General features: G+C 34.6%; 1 protein-coding gene across 3 annotated transcripts in view; it reads right to left on the bottom strand.

Annotated features, from left to right (window-relative positions):
- XRCC4 (X-ray repair cross complementing 4) overlaps positions 1–19,037 on the bottom strand; it is a 229,523-nt gene that overhangs the window by 197,979 nt on the left and 12,507 nt on the right. For all 3 annotated transcript variants that reach the window (XM_044916782.1, XM_044916783.1, XM_044916781.1), the window contains exon 3: positions 12,297–12,472. In XM_044916782.1, the coding sequence (XP_044772717.1) occupies positions 12,297–12,472 (176 nt within the window). The remainder of the gene's footprint in view (positions 1–12,296; positions 12,473–19,037) is intronic.

The raw sequence follows: 19,037 nt of genomic DNA, 5'->3' as shown, positions 1-19,037 counted from the left end.
AAGGCAAAAAAAGGGAAAATAGATACGCAATGAGCAGAAAAATCTATCAAAACCTACCCCAAAAGAATAGATTGCAGAATTAGTAAACAAGGTCCTTAAAAGTTATTATAATCCTATTCCACACATTCAACAATGTAAAAGACTAAAAATGCTAGGAGTTATGAAAGACATTTAAAAGGTACAAATGAAACTGGTGAAAACCACAATGTCTGAGATGAAAAATATGCTGGATGGAATTAACAGTGCATTAGACATAGCAGAAGAAACAATCAGTGAATATGAAGATAGAACAATGAAAACTATTCAAAGTAGAAAACAGAAAAAAGGTGGGGGGAGAGGATTAGTGAGCTGTGGAACAAATTCAAGCAACATAATACACATGTACTTATAGTCTCCAAATAAGGAGGAAGAGAAACAGAAAAACTATGTGAATAATGGCTAAAATTTTGCCAAAACTGACTAAAAATATAAGCTAACAGATCAAAGAGACTCAATAAAAAAAGAAAACTCACCAAGTCACATCATAATCAGATTGTTTAAGGGAAATGATAGAGAGAAAAATCTAGAAGGAGCCGGAGAAACAAGGCACATTGCTTAGGTAGGAACAATGATAAGAATGACGGCTGTGTAGCCAGAAGACAATACAGAAGCATTTTTAGGCACTGAAAGGAAAAAAATGTCAACTTAGAATTTTATACCCATAAATATCTTTTAAAAAGAAGGGTGAAATACAGATCTGATACAATGATCACAATCAGACCTGCACAAAAAGAAATACTAAAGTCCTTCTGACGGAAGATAAATGTTATAAGGAAATCTAAATCTACACAAAGGAATAAATTGCTTTGGAAGAGGAAACTTTGCGGGTAAATATAAAAACGTTCTTCTTAAAGACATTTAAATCACTTTAAAAAATAACTCAGAATTCTGATTCTAGACAAGATGAAGATAATTCATTATATCCCAATACTCTCACTAATTATAACTAAGAACACCTGAAAAGATACAGCAACTATGAAAAGACTCTCTATGGTAGAAAAAAGAAAGATTTAGTGGGGACCTTGGAATGTGAGGAAAGACTTGTCAGAGAGTTCCCTGACTGGTTTCATTTTGTTGCCTTCTATATATCCAGTCTGGATATCAGATAAGCCTGCAACAAGAAAACACCATTGAATGCAAATACACAAACAAAAAGAAAAGCCAACTCTATCTGGTCAATGGAAGCAAGAAAGGGTAGCCATGAAGGACAAAAGCCTTTTGCCTAGAACCCTTCCCTGCCCCTTCTGGTCCAGGCAAAGAACCCAAAACAAGCTATGCTTATCCACATCTTTATCCTCATCTAGTACTATAGAAAGGAAATTGTAGGTGAAGTCTAGTCCACCATCTTCACCCTGAACTAACAAGGTAAAGTCCCTTCCTCTTCCAACTTGATACTGTGGCCATGGAAATTGTGAGTAGAAACTTATCATCCATTCTCACCCTACACTAATCAGAGGGCACTCCCTATATGACAGACATAGACCATGACCAAGTGAGATGTATTATAGGAATACAAGGTAAAAGCTCAATCTTCATAATTCCCTACATTAATAGTCTAAAAAAGAAAAGTGAAAAAAAAAAAGAAAAAAGAAAACTCATTTGACTACATCAGTTGATGCAAAAAAGCCATTTAAGACAATTCAATACCTATCCACAATAAAACCAATCAGTAAACTAGAAACTAGAAATAGAAGAATATTTCCATAACCTGATGGGAGCCATAAAGCAAAATAAATTAAAACTGACATCATAACTAACAGTGAAAGGTTGATGGTTTCCCCCTAAAATGGGAAATAAGGTAAGGATTTCTGTTCTCACCACTACAATTCAACAGTTATTTCTTGTCCTAGCCAGTGAAATATGGCAAGAGGAAATAAAAGGCATAAAGATTGGAAAAAAAGAAATAAAACTGCACCTATTTGCACATAACATTATTGTCTACATAAAAGGATCCCAAAGAATCTACAAAAAAAAAAAAAAAAAGTCACACACAGACATCAAAAAACCTAGAACAAATATGGCAATCTAGCAAGGTTGGAGGATATAAGATCAAGACAAAAAATAAACTGTACTTTTATACACTAGTATATAAAGTATATAAAATGAACCACTGGAAACTCAAATTAAAAAACAATACCACTTCTAATAGCTCCAGAAAGAATGAAACACCTGGAAATAAATCTGAGAAAACATGTACAGAATCTGTGTGCTAATAACTAAAAAATGCTCATGAAAGTTATCACATACCGTGTTCATGGACTGCAAGAATCAATTGGGATTTTTTGTAAATAGAGTAAAGTTGATTCTAAAAATGTATTTGGAAAGGCAAAATAACTAAATTACCTAAAACAATACTGGAAAAAAAAAAAGAATACAGCTGGAGGAATCACACCCTCAATTTAAAGGCTTAAGATGCAGCTACAGTAATTAAGACAAAGTGGTGTTGGTGGAGGGATAGACAGAGATCTACGGAAGAGAATACAGAGGCCAGAAATAGATCCACAGAGGGACAGCCAATGATTTTTTTAAAAGTGCAAAAGCAATTCAATGAAGAAAGGAGTCTTTGCAACTAATGATGTTAGTTTAATTGGACATTCATATCTAAGGAAATTACCCTCAACCTAAACCTCACACCCTATGCAAAAATTAACTCAAAATGGAGCACAGACCTAAATGTAAAATACAAAACTATGAAACGTTTAAAAAAAAAAAAATTAGAGAAAATCTTCTGGCCAGAGTTAGGTGAAGAATTCGTAGACATGACACCAAAAGCATAATCCATAAAAGAGGAAAAGTCCACAAATTGGACTTCACCAAAAATAAAAATTTTTGCTATACAAAAGACCCTATGAATAAAATGAACAGATTGGCAACAGACCGTTAATAAGATATTTACAAGTCACGTATCTGACAAAGAAAAACAATCCAACTAAAAAAATGTGTCAAACAAGATGCCTGGATGGCTCAGCGGGTTAAGCGACTGCCTTCAGCTCAGGTCATGATCCCAGGGTCCCGGAATCGAGTCCCACATCAGGCTCCTAGCTCAGTGGGGAGCCTGCTTCTCCCTCTGCCTGCCGCTCCCCCTGCTTGTGCTCTCTCTCTCTGACAAATAAATGAAATCTTAAAAAAAAAAAAGGAAAAAGAGTGAAAGATTTTAATAGACACTTAACCAAGCGGGATATACAGATGGCAAATAAGGACATGAAAAGATATTCAACATCTTTATCCATGAGGGAAATACAAATTAAAGACACAATAAGATCTAGCATGCCTACAAGAATGGCTAACATAAAAAATACTGACAATACCAAGAGCTGGTGAGAATGTGGCACTTCATCATTATGTTTCAGGTAGAAATGTAAAATGGTATAACCATTTTGGAAAAGTTTAGCAGTTTTTTTTTTTTAAGATTTCATTTATGTATTTGTCAGAGAGAGAGCACACGCAAGCACAAGGAAGGGGAGCGGCAGGCAGAGGGGAAGCAGGCTCCCCGCTGATGCGGGACTCGGATCATGACCTGAGCTGAAGGCAGACGTTTAACCAACTGAGCGTCGGACACCCAGGTGTCCCAGTTTAGCAGTTTCTAAATAAAATTAATCATATACTACCATACAACCCTGCATTCACAATCCTAAATATTTATCCTACAGCAGAGGTCAGCAAACTCTTTCTAAAAGGACCAAAAGTAAATATTTTAGCCATTATGCACCATAAGGTCTCTATTGCAACTATTCAGCTCTCCCACTGTAACACAAAAAGCAGCCACAGACAATATATAAACAAATGGGAACGCTTATGTATTTACCAAAATACATGGCCAATCTACAGGCCAACCTTTGCACTAGAGAAATGAAAACTTACGCTCACACAGAAGGCTCTACATATATGTTCAAAGCAGCTTTGTAACAGCCAAAAAGTGGAAACAACCCAAATGTTCTTCAGTCTGTAAATGGATAAACAAACCATCATCCATACAACAGACTACTAAGCAATAAATAAAAACAAATTAGTGATACATGCAAACTCGGATCCATCTCAAGGGCATTATGCTCCACAGAAAAGGAAGCCAATCTCTAAAAGTTACATACTGTATGATTCCATTAATACAATATTCTTGAAATGACAAAACCACAATGATAAGCAGCTCCTGGTAGTTACACTGGAAAGAGGGTATGACTATAAAAGGTATAGCATGAGGGAATGAAGGGGTTTCTTTGTGGTAATAGAACAGTTCTGTACTATGATTGTGGTGGTGATTACATGAATCCATTTATATAATAAAATTCATATAACCATAAACACACAAAAGCAAAACAAACAAAACACAACAACAACAACAAAACAGAATGCTCGTAAGAACTGGTAAAATCTGTATAAGGTCTGTAGTTTAGTCAATAGTGTTATACCAATGTCAATTTCTTGCTTTTACTAATGTACTATAGTTATGATTTATATCATTGGGAAAGCATGGTAAAGGGTACACTGAAACTCTATGTATTATTTTTGAAACTTTTTGTTGAGTCTAAAATTATTTCAAAACGATTTTTAGAAGTTAAACTTTAAAGGTTAAAAGCTAAAAATAAAAATAATAACAAAATGTTATGTAGTTTATAACTTATGTAAGTAAAATGAATGACCACAGTAGTATAACACCTAGGAGAGGTGAAATGAAGGTATTTTGTTGTAAGATTCTTTTTGTTGTTGTTTTAAGATTCTTAAACTATCCGTGAAGTAGAATCACTTCAAGGTAGACTGTGATAAGGTAAAGATGTATGCTATAAACCCTACAGCATGCACTAAAATAGCATAAAAATGAGTTAAATAAGCCAATCAAAGACAGAGACTGGACAAGCTGAATTTTAAAAAGCAAAATCCAACTGTATGTCTCTTAAAAGAAACCCAATTTAAATAAAGACAAAAATAGTCAAAAGCAAAAGGACGGAAAAAGACCATGCTAACTCCTATCAAAAAATTAAAAAAAAAAAAAAGTGGGATTACTAATATATAAAGTAGATTTTAGATCAAAAAATATTAAGAGTTTGAAGGTCACTTCAAGAGATAAGGGGGTCAAATCACCAAGAGGACATGACAAACCTTAATGCTTTGCATCTTATAACAAAAATTAAAAATACATAAAGGGAGACTTGATAGTACTTCAAGGAGAAGTAAACAAATCCATAATTACAGTTATAGATTTGAACACATTCTCAGTCATTGGTAGAACAGGTAAACAGAAAGTAAGTCTGGGTGCCCGGGAGGCTTAGCTGGTTAAGCATCCAACTCTTGGTTTTGGCTTAGGTCATGATCTCAGGGTTGTGAGATCTAGCCCCAAGTCTGGCTCCATGCTCAGTGCGAAGCCTGCTTGAGATTCTTTCCCCTTCCTTCTCCCTCCCCCTCTGATCCTCCCCACACTCTCCTGCACTCTCTTTCTAAAATAAATAAATAAATAAATAAATAAATAAATAAATAAAATCTAAAAGAAAAGAAGCTAGAATACAGAAAACTTAAACAAGATTAACCGGCTTGATCTGACATTTAAAAAACAATCCACCTAACAACAGAAGAATCTTTCTTTCAAGTACACTCAGACCAATGAACAAGAGAAATCATATTCAGGGCCTTACTATGAACCCAAATAAACTTAAAAGGTTTCAAGTCATATAATATTTTCTAACAACAATGGACCTAAATTAAAAACCAGTAACAGAAAAATATCTGGAATATTAAAAAAAAATTAGAACTAAATTACAAGCTTCCAAATAATTCATAAGTGAAAAATGAAATCAAAAGGGAAATTAGAAAGTACTTTATTAAACTAAATTTAAAAAAAAATGACATACCAAAATTTTTGAAATGCAGTTAAAGCAGCACTTGAAAGAAAAGTTAGAACCTAAAATGACTATATTAGTAAAAAGAAACGTCTCAAATCAATGACCTAAGCTTCTATTTCAGAATGATAAACTGGTAAAATATTTACAAAACCTACACTTTGAAAACTCCAAACAGCTGCTGAGTGATTAAGGAATATTAAATCAGTATTTCTCAACTGTGGCACTAATGATGTTCTGGGCCAGATACTTCTTTGTTGTAAAAAGCCTGCTCCTGTGCACTGTAGGATGTTTAGCAGCATCTCTAAGGATGCTAATAGCAGCCGCTAACTGTGACAATCAAAAATGTCTCCTTGCCAAATGTCCCTGATAGAGCAAAATCTCCCCCAGCTGAGACCACTGACCTAAATAAATGGAGAGAGAGATCTTGTTTACAAGACAGAAGACTCAATATTAAGATGTCAAGTCTGTAGATTCAAAGCATTGCCAAACGATCTCAAAAAACTTAATGGTAGAAATTTGCAAATTGATTCTAAATCTCACAAGAAAATTTGAAGTATACAAAAAATCCAAAACGACTCTGAAAAAGAACAAATTGGAGGACTTATACTACTTGATTTCAGTATTTATTATAAATCTAAGTATTCAAAAACAGTTTGGGGTTGGCACAGAGATAAATAATAGCTGCTTTACTCATAGGAGCCCACAACTGGCAACCACCCACATATCCATCAAGAAGTGAATGTGGTATATCTGCACAATGGAATACTACTCACCAGTCAAAAGAAATGAATTGCTGATACACAACACATCATGATGAAGCTCAAAAATTTTATACTATGTAAAGTTACATGCGAGAGTACATACTGTATAGTTCCATTTATATGAAATTCTAAAACAGGCAAAGCTAATCTATAGTGACAGAGAACAACAGTTCAGTGGTTGCCTGGGGCCGAGAGAGGATGGGCAGGGTTGGGGGGGGCAAAAGGGGTAATCGGGGACTGACTGAAAAGAGGCATGAAGGAACTGTCTGGAGTGATGAAAACTGTGTACTTAATGCAGGGTACATTTTATCATATGTACATTACACATAACACCTCAACAAATTAAAAAAAAAAAAATTGTTTTGGATTTTTAAAGCAGAGGCCTAGATTCTATCCTAACTTAATACCTCTGCTTTCCTTAAGAACTTGCTTAGGCCTTCAGCATGTTTCCTCACATATAAATAGTGACAATGCCAAGTCCACAGGGTGAAGTGAAAGTACATGTCAAAGGAGATTAACTGAAAGGTAAGAAGCAAATACTAGTATTATTAACACTCAAAAGTCCTTCTAGAGCATGGTTTTTACATGTTATTTTCTACTTCTGTCTTTAAGCTATTTCTTTCCTGCACCATCCTGGAGTAACTAAAAAACTAAAATATAATCACTTTGAGATGTTCTTTTAAAAGAAGAAAACATTTTAAATCAAAGTTGAGCAATATGAAGCAAGAAAAAGCAAAAGTTCTCAAAGATTAAATAGTATAGCTAAAAATTAATAATTTTCTTAAAGTAAAAATTCTAATGTCTTTCCTATGGCTTAACTAGAGAGCATATACTTTGAGCAGGATTTCTGTACCACTTACATTACTCATTTAGTTCCCACATTCCAAAGAGGTCAGGAAATTATAAAGTGTTTAATATAAAAATGGCAGATGTATACAAATATTTCTATCACAGACATAAAGAATACTATTATTTTTTTTTCCAGGCATTCAAACAACACATTTGCAACCCATACTCCCACAAACCTGAAAGCCATTACTATTTTTGACAAAGTCTTTCGCAGAGTATCATAATAAATGCTCAAATTCTGATATTTCATCTGGAAATACCCATGTGAATTCAAAGTCCCCAAACCACAGGGACACATGGTAGTAATAAAGGATTCTGGACTAGTGTTTTTACAAACAACTTTGGCTGCTTTTGGCTAAGTTATTTTACCTCATTTTTATACATCTGAGAATGAAAATTTAATTACTGTAGGGAAGTTGTTTGAACTTGGAATGCATTTTTTTTACTTAAAAAGTTACAATATAGGGGCGCCTGGGTGGTTCAGTCATTAAGTGGCTGCCTTCGGCTCGGGTCATGATCCCAGGGTCCTGGGATCGAGCCCCGCATCGGGCTCCCTGCTCCGCGGGAAGCCTGCTTCTCCCTCTCCCACTCCCCCTGCTTGTATTCCCTCTCTCACTGTGTCTCTCTCTGTCAGATAAATAAATAAAATCTTTAAAAAAAAAAAAAGTTACAATATATAGCAAGATACAAACTAGCCTGTTCCTCGCTATATTTGCAACATTTTTGTAACTAAAATACAACCTGAACAATTATTTGTAAGGAAAATACTACAGAAATACCCCATAACAATAAAAGTAAACCCTTCTAAATGACATTTCAATCTCTCTTAAATGTTAACATGCAGAGATTGCTAGTTGTCCTTCAGTACCCCTCCTTCCCCTTTTTACACAGTAATGGAAATTTCTGGGCATAGGACACAGCTAAAGATTCCCTTGCAGCTAGGTGAAGCTTTGTGACTTAGTTCTAGACAATGGGATGTAAGCAAAAGCAATGTATGCAACGTTAGGTGATGGCCTTAAAGAAAATGGACAGGCTCTTTATTCTCTGCTTAACTCAGTCCTGTTGCCTAAAAGGTGAACATACCCTGAAGCTAGAGCAGCCTTCTTGGACCATGAGATAAAAACTGCCTGTTAAAAATGGCAAAGCAACATGATTAGAGAAGCCTGGACCTCCAACATCATAAAGCCATCATATTAACCCAGGACTGCTTATTTGGATTTTTAAATCAGAGAAAAATATGCCTCCACGGTACTTAAGTTGTCAAATATTCAGCCTAAACTGTATCCCAGTTTATCATGGTGGGGGCAAGGGAGACAAAGGAAAAGGAAATGAAAATAGACTTTAATTCTAACAGAAACCTGTAGCCAATTCTCATGTGTGTGTGTGTGTGTGTGTGTGTATCATGTTTATTTGTTCTTCAAAATTCATGGCTTTCCTTCATTAGGGTTATTTTTAGAAATACAAGACTAGTATGTTAGATGACCTGGAATGAACCCAAGAAATCACTTTAAAACTTGAGAGATGAGAAAACAGAGGTATGAGCAAGCAAATTATGAGCCCAAGGTTATTCTTATAAAAAATTATTACGTGTTCTTTTTTTTGTAACTCATAATTTTTTCTGAAGAAACAGATCAACTTATAAAAGCAAAAAAGGAAAATATTATTAAGATGTATTGTTTGCATGACGAAGAATATCAGTATGAACTGTGAATGGCAGAGAAAAAGCCATGACACAAAGTATACGAATAATCTCTTGAATGGGGCTACTACTTACAGTAGAGACATAATGAGTTCTAAATGCTTGCACGAGAGTATGTTTTCATCTAGAATAATCTACTGCCAACTGAAGAACACTGGTGATGGGGCAGGAAGGGTCCCAGAGGTTTGTCCCACATGGAGAAAAAGAGTTAATGTCTTGCTGATCATTCAACACTTATTCCAATGGTAATTAAGCTAAAATTTAAAAAACCTAGGTTATCTATAAAGAAAAACTAATTAGAGTGTAAATGAAATTTTGGGTGTTATGATCTCAAAAGCAATCTCATGAAAATTATGCACATGCTCCCTCCAAAAAATGTGCAACATATACATTATACATTTTAAATATTTCATTGCTTTGGATTGAAAATTCTTTCACTCTAACAAAACACAAGATGATTATTCCCAAAAACTCAGGTCTTTTTAAGTACAAAAATGAGTAGTTACTTCCTTTTAAAAAGTTTTTTTTTTTTTTTTAAGTAAGCTCTATGCCCAAGGTGGGGCTTGAACTCACAACCCGAGATCAAGACTCACATGCTCAGCCAGCCAGATGCCTCTAAAAAAAAAATTTTTTTTTTAAAAAGAACATTTTATATAAATTCCAAGTAAGTCTTATATGACTTGAATACTTGAAGTGTTCAAATTACTCAGTGATCTCCAACGCAGAATTAAAAACATAAAACTTCTTGAACTGATGGCAACAAATGCCTGAAAACCATGATTCTGAGAGTATGAATCTGGTAGTAAATGTACTTAGGACTCACAGAATATTCTTTGCCATGGGAGAGTAACCTTATGTCAACAAACCAGAGAATTCACTACAACTTTCTGAATTGAATCTACGTTCATTCTTTTCTTTTTTTCTAAGTGTAAGAGGTCATTTTTGCAACAATCAGATGTCTGTGTCATCAGGGAAAGGATTACAAATTCCTTTTAAATTTTTAGGTCACCCAAAGCACTATAAGCCTTAAAAAGTATTCTGCCATGTTTCTAATTGTCTGCATATTTTTGCCAGCAGACGAATTTACAAGATATTGTCACTCAAATTCAATTTGCAGAAGCACATCCTGAAGCACTGGAAGATCCATGGCAGTTTGGCTAAATGAACTTGTGATTTTCATCTGCATCCATAAGGCAGACTACAGCACCGCAAAGTAGAACTTTTATTTCATTCAAATATCCAAAAATATCCCTCAAGTAAGTCAAGTCACAAATAAACTTGTCCAGCTGTCCCGAGAGTAGCATTTCTTTCTCTCATAAGCAAATTTAATAGACAATAAATAAGGAGGCAGCTATCTAAACTGCAGTGTAGTGCTTTAAGACATATCCTTCAAGGAACCAACGCACTTCTGCATTACTGGGAATCTCTTATTCTATTTCCACTTCTTGAGAAAACCTGTTAATAGGTAGTGAGTGGTTCGTGGTTCTGACTCAATAAAGTTGATTATGTTCAGGGTGGTAAGCAAGTATATTTTAGGATAATTGTCACAGTTTTTAATGCTGATTCATGCTAAGCCAACTGTAAAAGACACAGGTTATGAATACTTGAAGTTCTTTCTTCACAAAAGCAGCAAAATCAGATGTACTGCCAAACATGGTTAAGTACTCCATCCAACCCCGATGCAGCAAACCACCTAATGTTAGTCATTACATACAAATGCTCATTGAATGGGAAATGGCAGAACTCCCAATCTGAAAATGATCTGCTTCAAAATATTAGAAGAAACACTCAGCAGTCTTAGGAGTACGTAACATCATCTGATTGGGCTTCGGCCATAGGAAAGAAGACTTTGTGATAAATAACGAAATTTCAGCAGCCAGTTCAAACCTTTCTTAACCCATTCTAAACTATCATTTTAAGGACCTCAGCATATTGAACTTACATAAATTGGCATACATTCAACTGTATTATTCTCTATAGGTTAACATACATTTCAAAATAATGATCCCATCTGTTACTTTACATGTTTCTGTAATTGGTGAAATCCCTTTAATCATTCTGAATTAGAGTCATTTGCAAGGAATTTTTTTAAACTCAATTTAGTTCCAACACAAATTGTCAATACTGTCTCTAACCTTAATGTGCTAAAGATTTCCCTCCCTTTCTTCTACTAAAGACCTCATATCAGAATATAAACCACTGGCAAAAGCAAATAATTCAACCTCTAATTATCCCATAAACTTGAGCAAAATATACAAGCAGTAAATTTTGATAATTTTTTTTAAAGATTTATTATTTATTTATTTGAGAGAGAGAATGAGAGACAGAGAGCACGAGAGGGAAGAGGGCAGAGGGAGAAGCAGACCCCCTGCTGAGCAGGGAGCCCGATGTGGGACTCGATCCCGGGACTCCAGGATCATGACCTAAGCCGAAGGCAGTCGCTTAACCGACTGAGCCACCCAGGCGCCCATTGATAAATATTTTTGATACATAAGCTGCCCACCTTGGCTGAACTGGTACAGGAACTAAACAGGACAAGTAGCAGATATCCTTGTCTATAAAGCATGCAAGCCTTCAAAAGCCTGGGTTGAATGTTATTTCTATTTTAGTATTTCTAAGTTTGACATATAAATAAAATACTTTAATGCCTAATGATATGTCTTACTACACTTAGTTATCTCATTTTGTAATTTCTATACACTCTAATAAAGTAGAGAATAAGTTATAATTATTAAATATTCAATGGTAAATAAATTATCTTCTTTCTTAAAATCAGTATTTCCCAAAACTTATTACAATAAACCCTGTCTCAATGGTCTAAAGTTTCTGACCCCACTAGGTAGAACTGCTCATTCATGTAATTGTCTCTATAATACTTATTTTTAAAGCATTAAAACTCAATACATTTTCTAATTAATTATTTTTGGCAATTCATAAGTATGAAGCACTTAATGAATAACGTTGAATGAAGAAGCATTCTTCCAACTTGAAAACCAAGTACATTTCACACTTCTATTTCCCAGGTATTCTGGGAATAGTAAGCTAGTTACTTAGATAATTCCTCAATAAGGGCTCTGACATTTTACCACTTACAATATTATGGAAAGTTTTACTTACTGAAACATCTTTCAGGTTTTTCTCAAAGGAGAAATGACAAGACTCTCTAGAAAAATCAAATTTGTATGCATCAGCTGGTCCTCCTCCTAATACCAATGCTTTTCTCAGTTCATCAACATATTTCTCTTTTTCCAATGCCATGTCATCGGCTTCTTGGGAAATCTCGGACTCAGAAACTATGGGAAACATTAATAAAAAGTTTTGACATGAAAAATAAATTTCTAAACATGAGTACATATTTATTACCTATTGCTACTAATTTATCACTTATGTAACAGATATTTAAACAAAAGATAAAACCAATCCCCATACCACACATTTTTAAGTCAAATTATACCTTTGAACTAGCAATTTTTGAGAAACACATTAATTTAGTCTCAAATCTCATCTGAAAAACATTAGATTCCTTGCATTTTTTTTCCTCTGTCCTCAGATGAAATACATGCATTGTAAATTACTAGAAAAACTACCATCTTATATACCTGCTCCTAGGTCAAAGCCGATAAATTATTTCTTAATAATGATTAATAAGTTCAGTATTTTATAACATCTTTCTTCCTTGCCTCAATTATTAAAGAGATTAAATAGTCAACAGTCTATTTCTCACTCACATGGGCTGAGTCGAATTAAAGTAAAAATGGAGTTCATTCTTCTCATCTCATTATATGCCAAAAAATAAAGAAGGTGGATGAAAGTAGGTGATGAGGAATGAAAGAGAAGGGAATTAATATTTATTGAGTGTCACCTGTTTGACACACATTATATCACAGATCCGGCTTCCAGTTCTCCCATCTAGGTATACTGAAAGCTGATGCTTTACTCATCTACAGAGATTTTTACTTCAACAATTATATTCTCAATTCTAGACTGATATTCTCTTTTTCATAATATCCTGTTCTTGCCACACCCTTCCTTTAAATATTTGAAGGCTTTAAACATATTTAAGATCTCTTTCAGGTCAGTCTTTATGCATGGTTCCTGGAGTATTAACTCCATTTCTACTGCTGACACATTCTCATTCTGTTTTTTTCCCTTTCATGCTTTGCAATGTTTGAACAAGTCTCTCCTCTAGCCAGAGTATCATCTGCTCTGGGCAACAGCGCTGGCCTTGAATCCAGATTGCTAGTTACCTTTCTTGGAGTCTCTACAGGTTTCAACAGCTCTGGACCAGTTTTGAAGGTTAATTTCTTAACTTGGTTTTTACTCTTGAAGCAAAGAGTTCAATCTTAAATCCCCCGTCCCACATCCCTACAAAACAGAGACTCAGGGTTCTGATTTTTGTTTGGACTTTTATCCACTCACAGCTCTTAGTGACTAGTTTGATTCTACACTGCATCTTCAAACCAGAGAGTAGTCTTTTGTTTTTGTTTTGTTTTGCTTTTTTAAGATGATTTCATTAACAAGATACCTTTCAGTTTCCTTTCTTTACATTGAGAGCTCAGTTCCAGTTCCTTAAGAGGCCTGCCGTCTCAACATTCCACCCCACTTAGGTACTACACCCACAGTCATTAAGACATATGTCTAATTCAGATATTCCATGAACCTATAGTTAAGCTTTAGTTCCTATTAACCACTTTGGTTTTCAGATACTTCTTCATAGATGGCACCTGGAGGGTTCCCTTTCTTACATCCAAAAGCTGCACTGTTATCTGTTTGCTTTTAAAATTATAAGATTTAATCTAACATTTGTTTGGAATGTGTGCATGTGGTTGGGTGGTTTCCTGTGTCAGTTCCCACTAGTACAATGATGAAAGACTCATGTGGTTCTATACTTTTATATATATACTTTTTTTTTTTTTAAAGATTTTATTTATTTATTTGACAGAGAGAGACACAGCAAGAGAGGGAACACAAGCAGGGGGAGTGGGAGAGGGAGAAGCAGGCTCCCCGCAGAGCAGGGAACCCGATGCGGGACTCGATCCCAGGACCCTGGGATCATGACCTGAGCTGAAGGCAGTCGCTTAACCAACTGAGCCACCCAGGCGCCCTATATATATACTTTTACATCTATCGATTTTATTCCTTATAACACTGAAAGATGTTTCAAATGATAAAACTGATGCTCAGATCAAGTAATCGTCTATGGCCATGGAGTAGATTAAGTGGTCAAACAGGTCTCTTGGTTGTTTGGTTTTGTGGTGAGGCAGATATGAGACACTGGAAAAACTATTTCCTTCCACGGAATTAAAAAAACACACTACTAGGACATACTACAGAAATCAACAAAAGCTTGACTAAAGAATCCCTAAAATATAACACAGATTTTCATACCTTTGGTCTGTGTCCTATCAAGTATGTCTGGAAGCCCCATGACAGGCAAAGAGTAAGAGAATTTTGAAGCATATCCATATATTTTTCATTATCCATTTTTGGTCATTTCTGATAGCGAAATATGAATCTCAACACAGATATCAAAAAGAGGTAAGAATAAAAACTTTTATATTTTTTATGTGATTTTACAGCTTCTAAAATCCTTTCATATATTTTGTCTCTCTCTGAAGCAGATACATATTTAAGATGATCACCACTATCAAATCTATTGACCTTTCAGTTACCTTACTAGCTCTTCTGAAAAAAAAAAAAAAGAAACAAAAACAAAAATAAGAAGATTAATGCTTCCTAGTTAAGGAACAATTTCATATTTTGTGTTGGGTAATTCTGAAGAGTTATAAATACCTAAGAAGAGAAAATATTTCATAGAGAAATAGGAAATAAATCTGTAGAAACCACCTTTAATGCAACTACAGAAAATACAAAAGAGGACGCCTGGGTTGGCTCAGTCAGTTAAGCGTCTGCCTTTGGCTCAGGTCATGATCCTGGGGTCCTGGGATCGAGCCCTGAATCAGGCCTCCCTGCTCAGTGGGGAGCCTGCTTCTCCCTCTCCCCGCTGCTCATGCTCTCTCTCCCTATCTCTCTCTCAAATAAATAAAATCTTTAAAAAAAAAAACACACACAAGAAATAAAGTATGCCTACTGATAAAACATCCAGTGAAAAGCATTCTAAATTTCATTAAAATGAAAAGATATGTATCTGAAAATATTTCATAGCATTTATTGGTTTGATTCACTTATTTAAAACAATGCTTACTCAGCACCTACTATGTGCCAGGTACTATTCCGGGCACCAAGGATACAAAAGTTTAACAAACAGACAGAATTCCAGCCTCATGTACCCTAATTCAAGTGCTGACATCTTAGATATTCTCTTACGTTACACCACCTGTGAACGCTGTTCTATTATTATGGAATATTTCATTCTTAAGAGAAAAAAAATGAAAGAAAATTTTCTATTTATACTTCCCTTTAAAAACTGTGAGAAAAAATTAAGAAAAAGTTTAATTGAATATTTTCATTAATAGTAAATGTGAAATTTTGACTGCCTATTTAGAACTTCAGGCCTGGAAAAACAGTGTGGTCACCAGTTTTGAATTTTGTGCTAAGAACATCTGGAAGAAGCACAGCTGTAAGCATTCACTCTTCCAAAAACTTTGGTGACCAGAAATAAAAGCCATGGAAATAATAAAATTCAGCAAGGATACAGCTGAACCACATAATAATAGCATAAAAAGTGAGCAGGCCAACATGACCAAAAACCAAGGAATTGTTCTCAGACACATAGGATCCAAGAAAGCAGCATTTTAACAATATTTGTGGGTAGATGAAGATGTAAGTAAGGAAAGGAAGATTTTTTTCTTTTGGATCCTTATGTATAATGAACCGAAGACTGTGCATAGCCTATGTTTGTGTTGGTGCTTTGAAGACAGCCTTATCATCACATTAGAGAGCTTGTTGGTATCACATCATGGACCTACTTTACTGCATTTATTAAAAATCCTTTTTCCCCTGAACTCTGTCACATAATCTCCATATAGATCACCAAATATCAATGTTTAGAACAATTATAAATGAATATAATTACTCGATAATAAATGTATTAATAAAGTCTACTTCTCAATGAACTACTCCAGAGATGGGTGATTTAAGTTTCTTACTGCTGACTGATGGAGTTATAAAGGTCACATAATAGTCATCAATCATTAACCTACTTTGTGACTTAACTTTGCGATACAATCCTCTATAATGTTGAAGTGATGATAGACCACATGATAATTAGACCTCAAAACATTCATTAGATAAAACATTACTATTGGAAAAGAAATCAGTGAATTTAGTGTGTGGGAGATTAAAAGGAACCCCACATCCTTTTAATTTCACTCAAATGAAAAGAGAAAAAAAATTATCCAAATTGAAGGTTGCAGCAATCAAAAAGTTGTACAAAAAAAAACAGGATGAGGTATAGGAAGGAAATCCATCTTCAAGTTTCAATTATGTAATTGTTTCAATGTTCTTAATCATGTTATTGTCTCTATAAAGTGCCAAACCAAATCATATTCACATAATAAACCTCAACTAACCATGGAAACAATTATATTATTTGGTTTGATATTTTTTCCCTGAAATTTATACAAGAAAATAGAAATGAATAATGAGGGCGCCTGGGTGGCTCAGTTGGTTGAGCGACTGCCTTCGGCTCAGGTCATGATCCTGGAGTCCCGGGATCGAGTCCCGCATCAGTCTCCCTGCTCGGCAGGGAGTCTGCTTCTCCCTCTGCCCCTCCCCCCCTCTCATGTGCTCTTTCTCATTCTCTCTCTCTCAAATAAATAAATAAAATCTTTAAAAAAAAAAAAAAAAAAAAAAAAAAAAAGAAATGAATAATGAAAGATATATAAAACATTTATGAGATTCAAAACTTTAGTGTCTTTGAAAATAAAACAACCATATATGGTGCACTATAAAATTTTCTGTTTGAAAGCCTGGTTAGTAAGCAAGCCAAAATGTTAACAACACAAAGGATATGGAAGTTTTCTAACACATTTTTCTCACACTATTCATTAGCTAAAAAAAAATGGCAAAAGCATACTGTATTTCTGATCAATGCCAACAATAAATAAATATGAAACTGGAGTTTTCATTAAAAAATGTTAATTCTAAAATAAATGGTTCACTTTCTTTTTTCCTAGGAAGTTTTATACATTTGAGGCATCCTTCCAAAGAATATCTATTGAGCATGTAGATCCCAGGCACTGGTCTAGATACTTATAAAGAATGAGTGACAGAAAAATCAGATGCATTCCTTGCTCCTAATGAATCTAGTGAAACAATATTGATAATAATCATATTAAGAACAACTGCCAGCACATTTTTTATGACATACACAAATTGTTCCATAAATGTAAATTCAGCTTAAATTTCTGGTTAAATCAAGATTTAAGAGTTCATCAGTGTATTCTTTTATTCCCAATCCTTAATGATAAAAAAAAAAATTCAAACAACATAATAATTGTTCTTTGCTTTAGTGAATGAGGTTTACTAACTAAATTAGAATTTAGTATTTCCTTTTTTTTTTTTTAAAGATTTTATTTATTTATTTGAGAGAGAGAATGAGAGAGAGAGCATGAGACGGGGGAGGGTCAGAGGGAGAAGCAGACTCCCTGCCGAGCAGGGAGCCCGATGCGGGACTCGATCCTGTGACTCCAGGATCATGACCTGAGCCGAAGGCAGTCACTTAACCAACTGAGCCACCCAGGCGCCCCTAGTATTTTCTTTTGATAATTAAGGCTCTTAAAGCATCTCAAGGTCATCTGTCTAATCAGAACTAATTATACACAATAAGCCATTTGTCAGTTGGGAACATCTAAGTTACAAATACAGTATTCCCTACATACAAGCAACCACTTCACCTAGGACCTGCCTCCTGGGCTGTATGGTTGGAACTGCTCTTCTCTCCAGACAAATGGCATTAACCTCCTGCCATTATCTTCAGCCCTGTGCACCCCCTTTCCAAAACAGAGCTATTGCCACTTGGGTACACTAGCATAAATAGAGCTAACCTGAAAATTTTTCTCCCACTCCTACATGGCAACAACCAAGCAACAACTGGTTTCTCTTACATAGAAGTTTACAGCTTAAATAGATCCCATAATACGTACTGCAAACACTATCCTTGAAATTTCTTTATTTTATTAATACTTACATCAGCATTCCTTACCCTGTCATAAAAGAAGAGTTTTTTTTTTAAAAACCCTGCAATTATAAATTCAGTTTGACTGTACTGTGTAACAGAATTTGTAACATCCAAGAAAGAAACAAAACTTCACTGTGTAATTTTAGAAGATATAATAATTACAGTAACAAGTTTTAGGGAAATATTTCAAAATTAATAGAATATATAAATGGTATGTAAATTAACATGCCAAAATTATTTTACCTAAAAATTATTTACAACATAACTCTAGAAAGGACTGTTGCATAACTATAGAAATAGTTTTTCAAATCTTTCAAAAATTAGAAGAGTATAAAAACTTCACTATATGAGCAAAACATAATTCTATATATTTTCACTTTATAACTGCCATGTTCCATAAATAATTTCAGGGCCATTAGACTTTTTAAAAGATCACTGCCAAAGACACAAAAAATTTAAAGTTTATTTCATGAAATAATAGCCAAAATCCCACATGTGGGTTTGAACCTTGGTTTACAAAATCTCTAATACTGTTTTGTTTTTGTTACAAACGTAATACATGTTCACTAGAAAATAATTCAAACAATAAGTGTCTAAAATAAAAAGAAAATCACCACCACCCCACTCCACCAAGCTAACAAATCCCTTGGCCCAGCCAACCCACCTCCCTATGCCTCCCAATATTTCCCTGGGGTCCTGAAAAAAAAAAAATACAT

Source organism: Neomonachus schauinslandi, chromosome 7, assembly GCF_002201575.2.
Source record: "Neomonachus schauinslandi chromosome 7, ASM220157v2, whole genome shotgun sequence".
Classification (NCBI taxonomy): Eukaryota; Metazoa; Chordata; class Mammalia; order Carnivora; family Phocidae; genus Neomonachus; species Neomonachus schauinslandi.
This window is presented reverse-complemented; position numbering and strand designations above follow the sequence as displayed.